This window comes from Dasypus novemcinctus, chromosome 6 (genome assembly GCF_030445035.2).
Source record: "Dasypus novemcinctus isolate mDasNov1 chromosome 6, mDasNov1.1.hap2, whole genome shotgun sequence".
In the NCBI taxonomy this organism is placed as follows: Eukaryota; Metazoa; Chordata; class Mammalia; order Cingulata; family Dasypodidae; genus Dasypus; species Dasypus novemcinctus.
In genome coordinates, this window is record NC_080678.1 from 131431652 (window position 1) to 131448876 (window position 17225).

Sequence of the window (17225 nt, forward strand, 5' to 3'; positions counted from 1 at the left end):
CTCCGTTAGCAGGTCCTGGGCCCGCTGAGCCGGGGGACACCCCAACAGGGGGGCCACTCTGCAGGGCTCTGGGGTCTCCGAGGGCCTGGACCAGGCTGCAGCCGTGAGATCAGGAGAGCGCCCTGTGATGGCAGGGCCTGGCCACACTTGGACGGCAGGGCCCTGCAGAGAGAGGAAGCAACAGGGAGAGAGGAAGACATTCAGAGGCACCCTGGCCGCACCACACACCCTGCAGCTACATTTACCAGGCTACCTTTACCAGGAGCATGGACTGTGGGGACTGGTCTCGTTTGGGCCAGGCTCTACCAATCACTGGCCGTGGGTTGTTAGCGCACTTGACCCTCCAAGCCTTCGTGGGTTGTCTGTAAAGTGGGAACAATGAACGACCTTGACCAGCCCTCGTCCTCACAGGAGAGGGGATCAGAGGTGTGGCTGACCTGGGGTAGGGAGGGAGGACTGGAGAGATAACAACACAGAGAGAAATGCCTGGATCTCTGGGGCATAAGTGGCAGCTCATGGTTGATGGGGCAAGGCTGTGTGCCAGGCTGAGAGCCGCCGCAGCTCTGCTTGCCAAAAGAGACCCCCATGTTGGGGCCCACCTGTTTTACCTCTGCTCCTCTGCCAAGTGTTTGTTGACTGCCTACTTGAGCCAACTGGCTGGGCAGCACCAGTGGGGATGGACTCCAGACTCAACCTGTGCCCCTGAGGTGTCACAGTCAGGAGAGGAAGATGTTTGCTGACCACAGCGGGGACAGTGCAGGGTCAGAGGTCAGTGCCAGAGGAGGGGAGACACAGGGGTGCTGTCACCCCTGCTGGCGGGCTTCCATCCTCACCCTGCCCTAAAAGGGTCACTCCATGTTACGTTCTTCAAACTAGTAAAAGCACCTACAGGTTCCCCAGCGGCTGGCGAGTGGTTCCGTCCCACTCCACTGAACACTCGCCATGTCTTCACCACCGGAAAAACCACCAGGGGGCAGAATCACTGCACTCTCCACAGCTTGTTAGGTGTGAACGTCCCTGGGCTCCAGCCAGCACCTCCCACTCACGCTGTCCCTGTCTAGAGAAGGAGCACACGGGTCCACGCTCTTTCTATGGAGAACATGCAAGTGTCATGCCCTTTCATTTTCATCACATGTGGGGGGTTTTCATTGTCTTTCCCTAGATGGGGGGCCCTGGGGCTCTGAAACCTGAGCACCATGCTCAGTGACAGCAGGAAGTATGGGGTACAGCTTGGATGTCAGCCCGTCGTGACCCCAAAGCCTTTCTGGTGGCTCCCTCCACATCTCCACCCCAGGGCCCGGTCCGGTGGGCTCCAAGACAACAGTGACATGCAACGCCAGAGGAGAAGACATGATGGCATTCGGTCTCCTCTTCCTAATTTGTCTCCAACTTTTCCATGTGCTTTCATCCCATCAAAGAGTTGGACTCTGAGCAATCTCTGCGGGACCTTCCCAACAGGTCCCCCCAAAACATCTCAACCTTTGAGCCATGCCTGGGCAACCCTTGGCGGTCAGGCTGAGAGGACATCCAAACTGCATGCTGCCCGGGACACCGGAGGTACTCCTTCCCAAAGCAGTGGCTACACAGGGACAGCTGGTAACAGACTGGTAGTATCAGCTCATGTCTCCTCCAGAGGTGGGGGTGGCCTGCTCAGTTCACCGAGTGACCCCGAACCTTGCTTCAATGTCCCATCTGCATACTGTGGGCTAAGTTATCCATCTATCTTCCAGATCACCAGGGTGTCATATCGTGCTAACTGGTGTGAAGCCAGTTCACCCATTTCTCAAAGAATAACTCATCTCAGAAGCCCCATCCCTGAGCTTCTGCAAGCTTGCTTGCTCTCCCCCGTTCTCTTTCTCTGACTGTCCTCCAAATGACAGCTCCAAACCATATAATGCCTGTCCTCAGGCTGGGCAGGAGCCTGCCCCTGCTGCCCTTCTGGGTGCCACCCCCTCTGTAGATGGCCCCCCAGGCTCCCTTCCCAGGGTCTCAGGAGCCCTTTGCCAACTGCTGCTGGGTGGTAGAACTGTTCACAGGCACCTGGGGCCAGAGAAGAGACCACCTTCTTCTCAGACAGAAAATCTTCCAAGAGGAGAGAATAGTTGCTAACAGGATGCTTCATGATATAAAAATAGAAGTCACTGTTACCGAAACACTCTTACATGCCAGCCACTTAGCATACTTCATTTAATTTTCACAACCACAACACGGAAGTCAGGGAAAGACCCAAGTGTTGATCTCCAACCTGCCAAATACCATCTTGCTAACTTGAGCCCAGCTGTCCAGCCTCCGAAACCAGTAGAGTTCTGGAGTCCACCAACTGCTGAGTTAGATATCCCGTCCAGCCACACAACATCCCATAACCTAAGTAACACTCCATTAGTGCAGTCAACCAAAACTTAATAATGGGCTTAATAATGTTGCCTGTCCAGACTTCCAGAGGCAAAGGGCAGCTGGCTGCCCCCTCCTCTTCTTGCTGCACAGATGCCAGCTGCCCTGGAATAAGGAGTCCATGAATTCCTTGTTCTTCTGACTCCAAGTGCAATGCCAAAGACCCCTTTGTTGTCCTCACACTCCTCCCTGGGCTCAGTTCACTCTGAGCTCTCGCCCCCTGGCACGATTTGCTGGTCTTTCGTGCTCCTCTCTGCATGTGCCCAGATAACACATCTTGTCATCGCTGGTTCTTTTCAGTCCGAGCTCAGCTACACAGGCCTCTTTCAGTGCCACTCAGGCTCTCTCTGCTGGAGGAAACCTGCTTCAATCCCAAGACTTTTCATTTTCAACCCCTTGGATCATGAAGCCGGGGTCTTGGAAACTGCGGATGAGCTCCACCAGTCTGCAGGGTGCCTGAGCCCACCCAGACACTTTCCCCTAAGGCTCCCATCCCCCTCCTGTGACCAGCACAGCCAAGTCTGCCTCTGAGAGGCCCCCAGCGCCCACCTCCCCGCTGGGCAGGCAGCCCGCGTTTCCTGGTTTATCCCCACCGCCTGGGCACTGGCTGCAGAAGGCTCATTGTTTCTTCATGGGGACCACTGCCCACATTCTCTCGTATCCCCCTTTGTCCATGCCATAATCCAGGCCACCCAGGGAGCCATCATGCTTTCATTCCTCATAGTGATTGAGTGCTAAGGGTACAGGCTCCTGGGTCCGAAGGTCTGGGTTTAAATGCTGATCTGCTCTGTCTGGCTGGGCACAGGATGTGCATCTCCTCTGGGCCTGCACTTTTTCACTGCTAAGAAAGCATCCCCGAGGGCCCACACCGTGGGATACTATTGTAAAGATTAAATGAGTGGCTGTATCAAAAGTGCTCATCAGCCTGGCTCAGTAAATGCTGGGTAGCATCAATCTTATTCTTACACTTCCTGCAAAGGGTTAGCCACCCACATGCCACCTTCTTTCTCCTAAGGGCCAGCCAGAAGTTGGCACTGATAGCACTTGATGAAAGACCAAATGGCCTGGGCATCTTTCTCCTTCCCCCTCCATTCATAAAGGAACAAAACAAAACAAAAGAGAACTCTCGGCAAAGAATGAGATGAGCTCATATTCCCCAGAGATCTGAAGATACTCTCTATGCCCAGTCACCTGCCAGCCCCAGGTGTTCTAAGACAGCTCAGAAACAACTCTTCCTTGTTGACACCGTCTACCTGGCTGGCTGATCCCTTCCTGTCTCTACCTTCCTCTTCAGGGAAAACAAATAAGAGTAGAAAATGCCTCCTGGCCTCCTGCTGCTTTGGTGTCCCTGGATGTCAACCCTTTTTGGAAGATTGCAGAGGATGATCATCAGTTGAACTCAAAGGCCTATGGGTGGCTTTTGGTAGGAAGGGGATGAATACACATGGTTCTAGGCATCCTCCTAGCCCCAGCACACTGAGAAAATGACAACCTGGAGAGCCGGCCAGGCTTCTGTGGGGGCCAGCTGGGTGCCCGGGGCAGGGGGCGAGGATGGCTTCCTGCCCAGCCACCACGGGCTCCTCAGCCAGCTCTGCCTGCCCCCCTGCCATAGGGGATGCTTTGCTGGGTTCATGCCAAACCAAGGGCAGGCTTCAGGACACAGTCAGGCCCCAGGCTTGCAGGGACGGTGACCTGAGTCCCAACACAAGTCAGCCACCTGCACCCAAATGCTCACAAACTATCTTCTAGGGGGACATGCAATCCCATCGCCCACTCAGGTGCTGAGAATCTGCAGGGGCAGGGCCAATGAAAGCAGAGGAGCAGGACTGGTGCTTCCAAAAGGCCCTGCAGGGGCATTTAGACAGCCAGCCATGGCTGAGGATGGCCAGGACCCTAGAACTGGGAGTGTCCCACCACTCTCCGTCAGTCACCCGGGGCTGCTACCTGGCGCCACAGTGCAGACACATCACAGGCCCAGGCTGCAGCCGCACGGGCAGTCCACAGTGGGGCTGCGTTAGCCTCAGCACCCAGGGCTCCAGGGATGGCTTGGCTGGAGGCTCAGCCCCACCACTCACTCCCTCACTAGCTGTGTGGTCCTGGGCAAGACCCTCGGGGCCTCCGTTTCCTCATAAGTAAAAGGGGGGTGGTTATCTTCACTTCAGGGCTTACTGGTAGGATTACACACGTGTGCATGGCAGGCAGCGAGAGTCCAAGAACAGCCTGGCCTTATGACTAACAAACTAGAGTATAGCAGCTCCCCAGCCAGGGGTCTCAGTTCCGGGGTGAGGGGTGGGGGGCTTTCAGAGGGAAATCCATGGTTCAAACATCAGGCTGCTCAGCCAGACCCTCCCACTTGCCAACTGTGTCTTCCTCTACTAGAAAGGAGGGCTCTGTGCTCTAAAGAGAGACACAGCCACAGCCAGGGAAGGTAAGCCTAAGAGCATTGCAACTCAAGAATTAGGTGTGTATCTGAAAATTGGTCTGATCACCTGTTTGTTAAGAGAAGTGGCCACCTCTGGGCTTCTGGAGAAGGATTCTGCTGAGCACAGCAGACATGGTGGTTCTGCATCCTTTGAAAAGCATCCCTTTTGCCTTCCCCCCCCCGAATAATGATAAATTCGAGGTCAATGGTTAATAACTGAAAAGGCACTAACTCTTCAAGAGCAAATAGGGTCCCCCATATGAAAGCTTCACACATGTACCTATGAATTTGTCTAATCATCTTTGATCTAAAGTGAAAAAAATCTTTCCTCCTCCATCATATTTATTTTGTTCACTTCCTCTGTGTGATTTATCTACTGCCAAATTCCTCTTCCAAATCAACTGAAGAATCAAATAGCTGAATTATCATTAAAGATTACAGTAACCTAAAGTAGGTTAAAATGTTTATATGAAGCCAAAGCTTCAAGCTTTAGCTGCTACTTAATATCCTTAAAACAAAGTTTTCTTTTTATAACTTAGCATATCTATCTATATATTACCTGTGTGTGTATCTATATGTTTGAATATATAGATTTATATGTCATAGAAATATCATTAAATAAGGAAATCACATCTCTCTGAGAGGATTAAATTTTTAACATCAGTAAAACTTTGCCTTGATATATACTAGATCTACTTTATTCCTCAAAAATGAATCTGACTTCCTTTCCTAGATTTCTTTACTTAGTGTGCCTAAGACATTCTTTGATAGTAAGATGAAATATTTTCACCCTGACCCTCCATAATGTAAACAAAAACAGTAATTTCCAAAGCCACAATTATTACTATAAAATGCCCAGTGTCACATTCATCAGTAATTCTGTGTCTTGATTTCTGTCCAACAACAGCATTGGTGAGTAGAGATATTAGAAGTGAACAGTTCATTTATTTCAACTCTCACCCAGATGTTTCCACTGTGAAGCCCCAGCCTCTCTATCGTCTCCCCAGAACCTGTCTCTGAACCTCTCCTCTCCCTCCACCCCTCCCTGCCCCAGCCAGGCCCTGCACCTCCACAAAGCAGGGCATGGGCACCCAGTGCCCCCTGAGTGCCCCTGCAAGGCTGAGCTTCCTTCCAGGTATGCTGTCTGTACGATTATGAAGGCAAGATGTCAGGAACAGGTTTCAATCAACGGCTTGTCTCTAAAACCAAGTATTTTCTTTCAGCTTACCCTGAAAATTCAGATTCATAATTTGATCGTTTCTGTTTTTTGCTTCAGGAAAGGCACTGAACAGTTTACCCATGCAGATCTTTGAATACAAAATCTTGGAGAGTCTGGGACTGACGCATGCTTTTAACCTAGTGCCCAGCCCAAGTCCTGGCTGAGCATGATGGGGGCGATATGGGATGGATGGGGGTGGAGGATGGTGGGGGACGGACAACTGGATCATGGATGGATGATGGATGGATGGATGGGCAACAAAGACTGGAGTCCTGTGCGTGAAAAAGGAGAGGGGGAGAGAGTGTAGAGGAAGAGGAGGGGAGAGAGGAGATGGAGAAGGCAGGGGAAAAGAACAAGACAGACAAGAAAAAGTGAGGGGGACGAGAGGAGAAGGAGGCAGGCGGAGCTGGGAAGACGGGAGTGCGCCCAGGGCCGGGCAGAGTGGGCACCCGGGCCCCCGCGCCCCTCGTTCGGGGCGGCAGGAGGGCGCACCTCAGCTCTCCAGGCGAGCCCGCGCGCCCGGGGCCTTGATTCCGCCCCTCCCGCTGCGGGGGAGCCCCGGACGGCCCGGTCCCGCCTTCCTGGGCTGCTCCGCCTCCGGGGCGGGGTCTCCGGGTGCCCCAGACCCAGGGTCCCCACTCCCGGATGGGCGGAGGCGGCTCGGGGGGCGGGTGGTGCGGTGGCCGCCCCGCTTTCCTTTAGGGAGGCGGCGAGGGGCGCAGCGCGGGCCCCACTTCCCAGGCACGGACGCCAGAGAAGCCCACCGGGGCTCGCCGACCCCGGCCACGTCCGGGGACGACGGCGGGGCGGTGAGACCTGGAGCGCGTCCTGGTGCCGCCAGCGCCACCCAGGCGGTGACTCCAGCCGGGAGAGCGCAAGGGTCCTGTCTGGAGGAGCTCGGGACCCCCAGCCCCCTGTCCACGTAGCGGCCGGGCTAGGCGGGTCCTCGGCCCAGCCCCGCCCGGGCGCCCCCCCCCCCCCCCCCCCGGGGAGCTGTCCCTCCGCCTCTCTCCAGACCCCGCAGAATTGGCGGCGCTGCGCCCAGGGACCCCGGGAGTATAAGGGGCTCCAGAGACCTTAACTGCCTGCGGAGGGTGCGAGCCGCGCGGGGCGGAAGCGGGCGGCTGAGGGAAGGGCTCCTGGGCACTCCTGGGCGCTGACGGGTGTGCCAAGGCTTGAGCGGCCGAGTGGGGGCTAAAGGGAGGTGGGAGCAGAATCCAGCAGTGGTTTACAAAATCATTACAACAAAGTTGGCTTTATTTCTAAATCTTACAATGGATTATAGAGTTGAAAATGCACTAATGCAATGGGCCTTATCGTACACACTAGAGGGAAAAATAAGATGAAAAAAATGTTCAGATGAAATTCGACACATTCATGATTTGTAGCAAACCAGACAGCTCCTTAATGTGATAAAGAATTACCACCAAAAGCCTTCGGGTACCAGCTTTCTTCAGGGTGCTGTGTTAGAAGCATTCTCTTTAAAGCCGAGCCTACAGCGCTTCATGAGGATTGGGGGAAGAGGGCAATGGACTAAGGGGCAGAGCCGAATGCCCTCACAAAAACGGAGAAGGAGGCAGAAGCGCTGTGAGAGAGCTGCTGTGGGGTCAGCAGCCCAGGACAGTGCCACACCACTCCCAGGAAGGGGAGGGACAGAGAGGAGGGTGCAGGAAGGACAAACTTTGATTTACCAAACCCTGTGGCAGCCAAGCAGGGCTCCCCTCCTTCACCCCCCAGATATTAAGCTGGCGTAAAACACGTCGCTCACTGCAGAGACTGAGAGGGGAACAGACATCGCCCTTCCTGTCAGCTGTTTCGAGGGAAAAGGGAGGGGAGGTGGGGTGCTTTTCTTCTGCGAATTGGGCCAGCAGAGCCAGTTTTGAATCTCAGATCTGGAGATTCCACACGGGAACACCAGAAAGTGGAGACTGAAGCACCTCTGTGGAAACTGCATGAACAAAAACTGTTGAACAAAAACTGTATCCAGGGAAGTGGACTTGGCCCAGTGGTTAGGGCATCCGTCTACTACATGGGAGGTCCACAGTTCAAACCCCTGGCCTCCTTGACCCGTGTGGTGCTGGCCCATGTGCAGTGCTGATGTGCGCAAGTAGTGCCCAGCCACGCAGGGGTGTCCCCCGCATAGTTGAGCCCCACACACAAGGACTGCGCCCCGTAAGGAGAGCCGCCCAGTGCAAAAGAAAGTGCAGCCTGCCCAGGAATGGCACTGCACACACGGAGAGCTGACACAACAAGATGATGCAACAAAAAGAAACACAGATTCCCGGTGCCGCTGATAAGGAGAGAAGCAGTCACAGAAGAACACACAGTGAATGGACACAGATAGCAGACAACGGGGGTGGGGAGGGGAGAGAAATGACAACAATAAAAAATAAAAAAATAAAGCAATTATGTTACAGGATTAAAAAAAAAACTGTATCCAACTCCCTGGGAGAAAATCTGCACCCCACTAATGATGTCCCTGGCCCAATTTTGAAAACTTAAGCTGGGCAAGTTTAAAGATTGAGAATAAGTTGAACCAAATATCAAATAAAAGCTGTGAAAAAAATAGGCAAAAGAGAGAAATTGGCCTTCAGAGTAAATTCACCAACATATTCAAATGCCTAGACATCAGCAAAAAATTACAAGCTGTACTAAGAAAGGAAGAGATGGCCCAGCCAAAAGAACAAACCAAATATCCTGAAGAGATACAGGATTTAAGGCAACTCATAATCAGTGATAATCACTAACTCTCCTAAATCACTTCAAAGAACTTATACAAAATATTACTGAAGTAGTAATGGATATTAAGAGGACACTGGGAGAGCATAAAGAACAAGTTGAAAGCCTGCAAAGAAAAGTAACAGACCTTCTGAGACTGAAAGACACAATAGATGAGATTGAAAATACATTAGAGGCACATAGGAGCAGATTTGAATTGCCTGAAGACAGAATTAGTGACTTTGAAGGCCAAACATCTGAACTAGAAAAGACAAGAGAACAGAAGGAGAAGAGAATGGAAAAAATTGAATAGAGTCTCAAGGAAGTGAATGACAACGTGAAGCACACAAACATTAGCATTATTGGTGTCCCAGAAGAAGAAAAAGGAAAAGGGACAGAAAGAATATTTGAGGAAATAATCACTGAAATCTTCCCAACCCTTATGAAGGACATAAATATCAATACCCAAAAAGAAAAACTCACCCCAAACAGAATAAATCCAAATAGAGTTACCCCGAGACACCTACTACTCAGAATGACAAATATCAGATACAAAGGGAAGATTCTGAAAGCAGCAAGAGAAAAGCAAAGCATCACATCCAAGGAAAACCCGATAAAATTAAGTACTGACCTCTCATCAGAAACTATGGAGGAGAGAAGAAAGTAGTATGATGTATTTAAGGTACTGAAAGACAAAAACTGCCAGCCAAGTAATCTGTGTCTGGCAAAGCTGTGCTTCAAAAATCAGGGTGAGTTCAAAGTATTCACAGACAAACAAACACAGATAGAATATGTAACCAAAAGACCAGCTTTGCAAGACACTAAAGGGGGTGCTACAGTCAAAGGAAAAACAAGGGTGAGAGATTTGGAGAAGAGTTTAGAAATGAAGATTATTAGGAAGGGTAAACTAAAGGATAAAAAGACAATATAATGGTATGACAGTGGAGAGCTGAAGGACAAAATGGATGAAGTAATGCCTTCCCAGTAATAACACTGAATGTTAATGGATTGAATGCCCCAATCAAAAGAGAAAGATTGAAAAAATGGATAAAAAAAATATAAGCTGTCTATATGTTGTCTACAAGAGATCAACCTCACATGTAATGATATAACTATGTTAAAGTGAAACGTTGGAAAAAGGTATTCCATGCAAATAGTGACCAAAAAAAAAAGAGCTGGAGTAGACCAGATAAATGTAAAATAACAATGTTAAAGTATATGAACAATAATTACTCAAGGCAACTAACAAATTGTTTCTGGGATCAGTATTCTGTAAGTTTCTTCATACAAAATAAAGACTTGCTTTTTTTGTTGTTAATGAAAATAAGCTTTATTACATCAAGTAATCAGTACATACAAAGATGAAAACAGTTCGTCATTTTTTTTCCAGGCATTTTGATCAACTTACAGGAAACATAAAACTGAAATCTATACATAGTCTCAGTATGAAAATTTTCAGGGGTCCTTCTTAGGTATGATTGATTGCTCTTCTGTATTTATACTTTGTGCACTTTTTATTTGACTTCAAAGCACTAACAGTCATGCAAATGCTTAAGCAAAAAAGTTATATTAAACAGAAGCTACACTGTATGCCAAACAAGGAGGGGACATTAAGTAAAGTGTACTGTTAGTATTTGCTAAAAACAGAATCCTTCAACCTGTATGAGCTTATGAAAAGAACAATTTACATAACAATTGTATTCAAAAAGAGAGAATTAAAGTGAGACACTGGTATCTTGAAAGCAAACTACAGTTTGATGTAAGATAGGTAACCTTTCCATGTATTATTTTTTAATCAATGCTTGGAGAAAAAAGAAAAAAAAAAAAACACCACAGGGACTTCCTAACTACTTAAAAGACAAATCCTAATCAACTGCAAATCTTTTCTCAATTGTAAAGTCTGTAGGTTCAGAGCCTAATGAACCATGAGAGGGAATGGGGAGAAATAAAAACCAACTTAACATTTTGAACACAAGAGTTTCCTCTGAATAGGAAGATGAACTGTAATTTCTAGTCTCGTAAAAGCTGGAAAGCTTCAAGGCTAAGAAGGCGGCTAGGCTCCGGCATTCCTGTTTCGGCAGCCGCTCGGGAACCAGTCCCCTGGCATGAAGGATGCCTGGTTTTAATCTCTCCATGGCACTCGCTCCCTGCATCGACGGTCTGATCTTTTTTCCCAACTGTTCCATGATGGCCAGCAGCTCAGCAGATTTGCTTTGGGGCACCTGGCTGGTCCCAGCTCCCTTGATTCCATTAAGTGTGGAAAACTGAGATTTGGGGCCCATCCTTCTTTTCGCTGGCCCAAGACAGACATCGTGATGGAGATGCATGGGCGCCTTCTCCTCCATCCAACAGGCCTCACTTCCGTGGGTGTAGCCAAGGGATGGCTGCCCTTAGTCACTCAGCAGCTGGCGCGACTGAGCGGATGTCACCATGCTGGTGCCAGGAGAGTGGACACTTGCAGCCGCGCTGCGGGAGGCGGCGGGGACGTGCGCGTTCAAGTGGGGTGTGTAAAATCCGCGTGGGCGGCAGGGCCCCCGCGTCCCTGCGCCGGTCCGCGCGCCCGCCTGGCTCCCGCGCACTTTCCCCGGTTGACCGCCACCCGCCGGTCTCGGGCGGGCAGGGCAGGGACTTTTCGCGGAGCCTTGGGCCGGCTGGGCAGGGAGGGGGCGCCCCGGCGTCAGTTTCAGCCCCGTGTGCGCCCCGCGCCTCCTGGGGGGGCTGCAATTTGGCAAAGTTTGGGGGGCGGGGTACTGGGCGCCGGGGGTTGGAGGGGCCCTGGCGCTGCGCGGCTGCCAACGCTTGCTTTTAATTGGGGAAGACTGGAGAAGAGAAAATTTGTTTTGGATACTTGATTTTTCTTGAACCCTTTCTTATGCATACACATAAATTAAAATAATCCATCCGGATCAATAAAGATTAAACATGACTACTGTTGAAAAAGACTGAGTTTTCTTGCCTCATAAAATTATGAGATAGCATACTGATATCTGCTTTAGTTCATTCCAATAAGATATGAAGAATTCCCAAATAGGAATTTGATTATCCAGAAAGAACTACGGCCTAAATGGAAATTAAATAACTAAACCAATAATTTAGTTCATTCTTAGAGATTATTATGTCCTAAAGTTAGAGCTCTGATATAAAAATTAGAATTAGGTTATAATTAATTTCTATCATATTAAAATTATTATTTACATTTATAAATGTTTGTTTCCATACTATCTATTTCTTATAACAGATTATTAAATCTAACCTGGCCTTCTACTCACCTTTAAAATTTGTAATTTGTAATTTCTTTCAAACTATTTTTCTATTTATTTTACAATTTGGGAAAGATGCTGTGAAAGCCACTGATGAAGACCTAAGGACGACGAAATGTGCCAGGTGCCCGCAGAGAAGGATCTGCTCTGCAAGGACCCCGTTCCCCCAGATGAACCTCTGTAATTAATGCCATTATAATCTATCATTGAGAGGCCTGGAGGTGGGGAGCCTTGAAAAACTGATTCCAAAAATGTATGAAATCACAGAAACATCAGGGCTGGCTATAGAAGTGGGTGACGTGTCAGAATTGGCTGGGTTACGTCGTCTGGTAATGAGCCATCCCAAAGCTGATCAGCTTCAAAGCACACATGCTCCTCCCCGCTCACCCCACGTACCCTTCCCAGGTCCCCAGGGGCTCTCGGCCTCAGCCTCCCTCAGGCACCAGGTGGTGGGGCCACCGGTCCATCGCTGGCCCTGAAAGCTCCTGGCCACACGTTACAGCACCTGGTACGTAGGAGTGTGTCACTGGTCAAAGGGAGTCACGGACTCCAGGGGGACATGGCAGGGGGGCAGCAAGACCCCCGACCACTTTCCACACGGATAACAGACCTCCTGGGGCTGAGCCTGTCAACCTAAACCAGGGCCTGGAGCCGGGAGCTCAGAGCTGGAAACTCCTGAGGCGGTGGCAGCTCACTGAGGACAGGAGGAAGCTCCACCATGGGGGCTGCCACTCGCTACCTCCATGGGAAAAGGTGGAACAGATGAGAGCACAGCTCACACTTATAAAGTCACCCCACGTGAATCTAAGGCTTCAGTGTGAGAGGCAAGTCTTCAAATCCTTTAAAAGGTAGGAGACTGTCCTTGTCACCTTTAATAGGGGAGAATTTCTTAAACAAGATACACTACGAGACAGCTGAAATTTTAAAGTTTATAAAAATGGTCATATTCAGGTGTGTTAAAATAAAGAATTTCTGCTTATTAAAAGTGGCAACAAATAAAATGGGAAAAAAAACAAGCTGCAAACTGGAAGAAGGAACTTACAACAATAGTGGAAGGATTAGTATCCATAATACATAAAGAACACTAAAGAATCAATGTGATGAAGATAAACACCTAAATCAAACACTGGACACAGATATGAACAGGCATTTCACAGAGGAGGGAACACGAATGGCCCCAAATCATGTGAATAGACAACCTCTCCCTCCAGAAATAGGGAAATGCTAAGTTGAGATCCAATGAATAAGATGTCCGCTTAATAAGCCAAAATATTAAAATATGACCATTCTAATGATATGAAGGATTAATATATGACAATTCTAGTAATAGGAAAGAGACACCTCATAGGGAAATATGTTAGAGTTCACCAATTCTAAAATGCTGTTTATCTAAGATATACCTTTATTTTAATTATCACTCCAAAGAAGGAGAAAAACATGACAATGGAGTGATTTTTTAAATCATTTACTGTTCTATTACACATATTGAATATGTATCTTTTAGAATTAAAAAAGGGCTTTTAGAAAATAATGTATCACTCTTGCACATACCAAAACTACTTTGGTTAAGGTATTTCTACATATTTTCACATGCACAGCCTGACATTTTTTAAGTTCTTGCAATGCAGAGTTGTCTGTGCCCCATGTTGCGCAGTGGGCTCTCCAGGCCACTGAAAGCACTGGGGAGGCAGGAGCTTTAAAACCTGGTGAAAGTGCCTGGGCATCCTCCATGGAGAGGCGGGTCCTGTGTCCCCCCGGCTGACCCCAGCAGGCTCCTGACTTGGGCCAGCAGAGTCCAGGGAAGTGACACATCTGACGGGCGAGGTGACGCCACAAAGGCCAAACCCTTTCTGCTTTGTTCCCTGGAGGCAGAGCTCCTGGAGGCCTGAGCACCTCGTAGGCGTCCAGTCCCCCGAAACCTCGGGGCTGGGGGGAGCCAGGTCAGCTGGCAGGCCCCGGGCGGGGTGTCCCTCACAGTCCCAGCTGAGCCCACATCCCGGCCTTCCCCACCCAGGTCCCAGCCCTGGAGGGGAGAAGCCCCCAGATGAGCAGTCTCTGCCACTCGGGTGCTGGCGGCTGCTGGGGTCTTGGCATCTGAGCCCCGGCGTGTGGAGCTGGGAGCAGCTGTCCCGCGTGAGCCTAGAACCTGTGAGCATGACCCAAGGGCTGCAGCTGCGTGTCCTGAAGGCTGGGCGTCTGTCCCTCAGCCCTGACCCCGGAGCACCCTCATTCCACAGGCCTGGGGCCTCCTGCACAGCCCCCTCCTCAGCCCAGACCCTGCCACCACGGGCGGCTTCAAGGCCAACCCGAGTGACCTTGAGCACTCTGACCTCCCAGGCCACAGGCCTCCTCATGCCCCGTGAAGTCCCCGTCCCCCACTCCAGGGTCCTGGCTCCTGGTGACACTCTGCACTTTGTGGACCCTGGAACCTCTGGCTCCCTAAATCAACATCCTACTCTGATCGACCTCGGCTCCGGGGGCTTATTTTTAACCAACCCCCCTCCAGCGTGACGCCTTCTCCCAGGGGCTCCAGGCACCCTCTGCCTGCCCCTTCTCCCCCCCCCAGCAGCTGGGATCCTAGGCCCTCCCTTCAACACGTGCTCGCACCCTGAGCCCCTGCATGCCGGCTTCGCGCTCCCTCCCTCAGCAAACACTTCAGCCCTGGACGAACCCCACGTCCCCCCAGGAAGCTGCGTGGAGGAGAAAGGCCCCAAAGGACCAGTGGCCCCGCGGGGCGGCCCCACCACCGCCTCCACAAGGCCCAGCGCCACTGGCATCTGACTCCACGGTGTAGGGACGGCTGGTCCCAGGGCCCGAGGCTCCTGGTCTGATAAGGGCTGTGCACAGGGCTCCCCTCTTCCACGCACAGGGCACTTCCCCGCCCCCGCAGCCAGAGGAGGCGGTGGTCGCAGTGCTAAGCCCGTGCCCCCGTCACTGCACCCCCAGCCCAGAGCCAGCTCCAGGCGCCAGTGGACTCAGAAGGACCCTGGGCGCAGGGATTCAGACACTGCACTAACCACCTGGAAATTTTTAATTTCCTCTTGAACTTGTGTTTTGTGGTGACATCTGATGGACAAGGAGCATAAGTTGGGGCTTGGAGGCTTGGCTCTCAGGCTGGTTCCCAATTCCGCCAGACAGGGTCTGCCATCCCCAGGTCCCCAGCCCCATCCGGTCTCCCACTCATTTCTCCCACACAGTGACAGCTGCCACCATCCATCCCCAAGTGGACTGGGCATGGGGCAGGGTGACATGCTGTACTGGGCATGGGGGGTGCAGCCCCAGACCTGGCTGGCAGACCACTCTGTGTCTGCCGAGCAAGTCGGTGGGGGAGCCTCTCTCACCCCGATTCTGATGCTGAGCATATCCTGGCCACCGTGTGGGAGGGGTGGGCAGCCGCGGGCAAAGGAGAGCCTGGCTGACTTCCCTGCACCTTCCGCCAGGGCACGGCACGACAGAGGGTGGAGGCAGAAGGGAAACTCAGGAGCTGGTGGGCTGCACAGGGGGTACAGTCTCAGGGCAGCAGGGCCTCTAAGGAGCCCACTCCCCCAGGGAGTATCCCCAAGCCTGAGGGAACACACATTAAGTAACAACAAAAAAAAAAACCCAAAAACACCACACCTTGACAGGACACTCCCTTCTGCACAGGGCCCAGGAGCTAGGCTGTCAGCTCTGCCCTGGCACCAACCACAGGGCCTCGTAAGTGTCCACCGAATAAAAGAAGGACCACAGTGTCCTTTCCAACACACAGTGCAGAACCGGCCCTGCCTGCAGATGGCCTCTGGGGACACTGAGCCATACTCCAGGGGCTGCATGCTGCGCCCAGGGATGGCTGGGGATGGCCTGGGGATTAAGGCAGGGGCAAGCTGCTCCCACTCCCTCGCTGCCACGCAGACCCAAGTGGGCTCTGCTATGCCCACTGCTCGGTCCAAAGCCAGTCCCCACGCTGCACCCCCACCCATGCCTTGTGCTGAAGGCCTGAAGGTGCCTCCTGAGGGGTCTTTGGGCAGCACTCTGTGAGGCTGTGTGCTACCCAGGCCTCTCCTGTCCACTCCCAGAAGCGCCCTTCCCAGCTCTGACCCTCAGACCTCAGCACCAGGCTCTGGCTGAGCAGGACCCCCCCGCCCCTGGAAAAGCAGGCCTGGGGCTTCTTGCCTGGAAACCTTTGTCTACATCAGTCCTGGCCCTGAAATGCCTAGTTAAGTGACCTTGGCATTGTCCTTAACCTCTCTGAGCCTCAGTTTCCTCCCCTTTGAAATGGGAGTTAGAATACCTTCATATACCTGATGATTAGAAATCATATGTCCAGTCTGTGGGGGTCTCCACCTGTCACCGGGGATGGCACCTGCCACCTGGAAATGTCAAGAGCTGGGTGATTCTAAAGAGGGAAGGACTGGGTAGCCTGGGAGTCTTCTCTCCATTTAATACCCCCACCTCCAATGCCATCTTTTCCTAAGTTCTTAGGGCTTCCCTACAGGATTCCATTCAGGGGTCCCACAGGGGCCATGGAGCTCTGAAGAGGTGCCCTCCCTGGTGGGACCACCGAGAGGAAGATGGTGGTCGGGTCAGGCAGGTGAGAGGCCAGGGGCAGCACTTGGGGGCCCCGGATGGGGCGGCACCAGGCCTGTGTGCCGCGACCCGCTGCACTCGCTTCCCTTTCTCTGGCTAAAGATGTGTTGGTGGGATCTGCCTCCAACAGGGCCCGAACTTCCTGGAGCCAGTGACAATAAGAACAACGTCCCCAGAGCTGAGTGTGTGACTCAGTGCCTTAGAAAATCTGGGCTCCAAAGTTCAGGCCCTGCTCCCAGTTTAGATTCTTCCTCCACTGCCGACCGGAGGCATGTGCCGTGGCTTTAATGAGAGAGATTGGGGGGCGGGGGTAACAACTCAGGCAGCAAAACAGTCCTGGCCTCTTCAACCCACCTTCCAATATCTCAGGGACACCCTGGAGATGCCAGAGGCAACCGGGACCACGGAAAAGACAGGGGCCACCTGGAAAATGAAATGGCCACATCATCCGGGTAAGTAAAGCCTGGGCTATGTGACCCCAGAGGCAGGGAGGCCCCAAGGGGACTGGGGAGCACCACAGCCAAGCCCGAGCTTCCTCTGGCCCCTCAAGGCCCTTGCCCTCCTGGACAAGGGATGAGCCCACCCCCCGCCGCCCGGCTGCCACAGGGGCTCCTCCCGTCCCCTCTGGCACAGGGCCCATCAGTGGTCG

General features: G+C 51.8%; 1 protein-coding gene across 1 annotated transcript in view; it reads left to right on the forward strand.

The window, feature by feature from the left end:
- The first annotated feature begins 11180 nt into the window (after positions 1 to 11180).
- LOC111761848 (anthrax toxin receptor-like) overlaps positions 11181 to 17225 on the forward strand; it is a 63810-nt gene continuing 57765 nt past the window's right edge. The window contains exons 1-6 of the mRNA XM_058299585.2: positions 11181 to 11253; positions 14025 to 14158; positions 14248 to 14320; positions 14577 to 14731; positions 16485 to 16580; positions 16946 to 17028. Coding sequence (XP_058155568.1) covers positions 11181 to 11253; positions 14025 to 14158; positions 14248 to 14320; positions 14577 to 14731; positions 16485 to 16580; positions 16946 to 17028 — 614 coding nt within the window. The remainder of the gene's footprint in view (positions 11254 to 14024; positions 14159 to 14247; positions 14321 to 14576; positions 14732 to 16484; positions 16581 to 16945; positions 17029 to 17225) is intronic.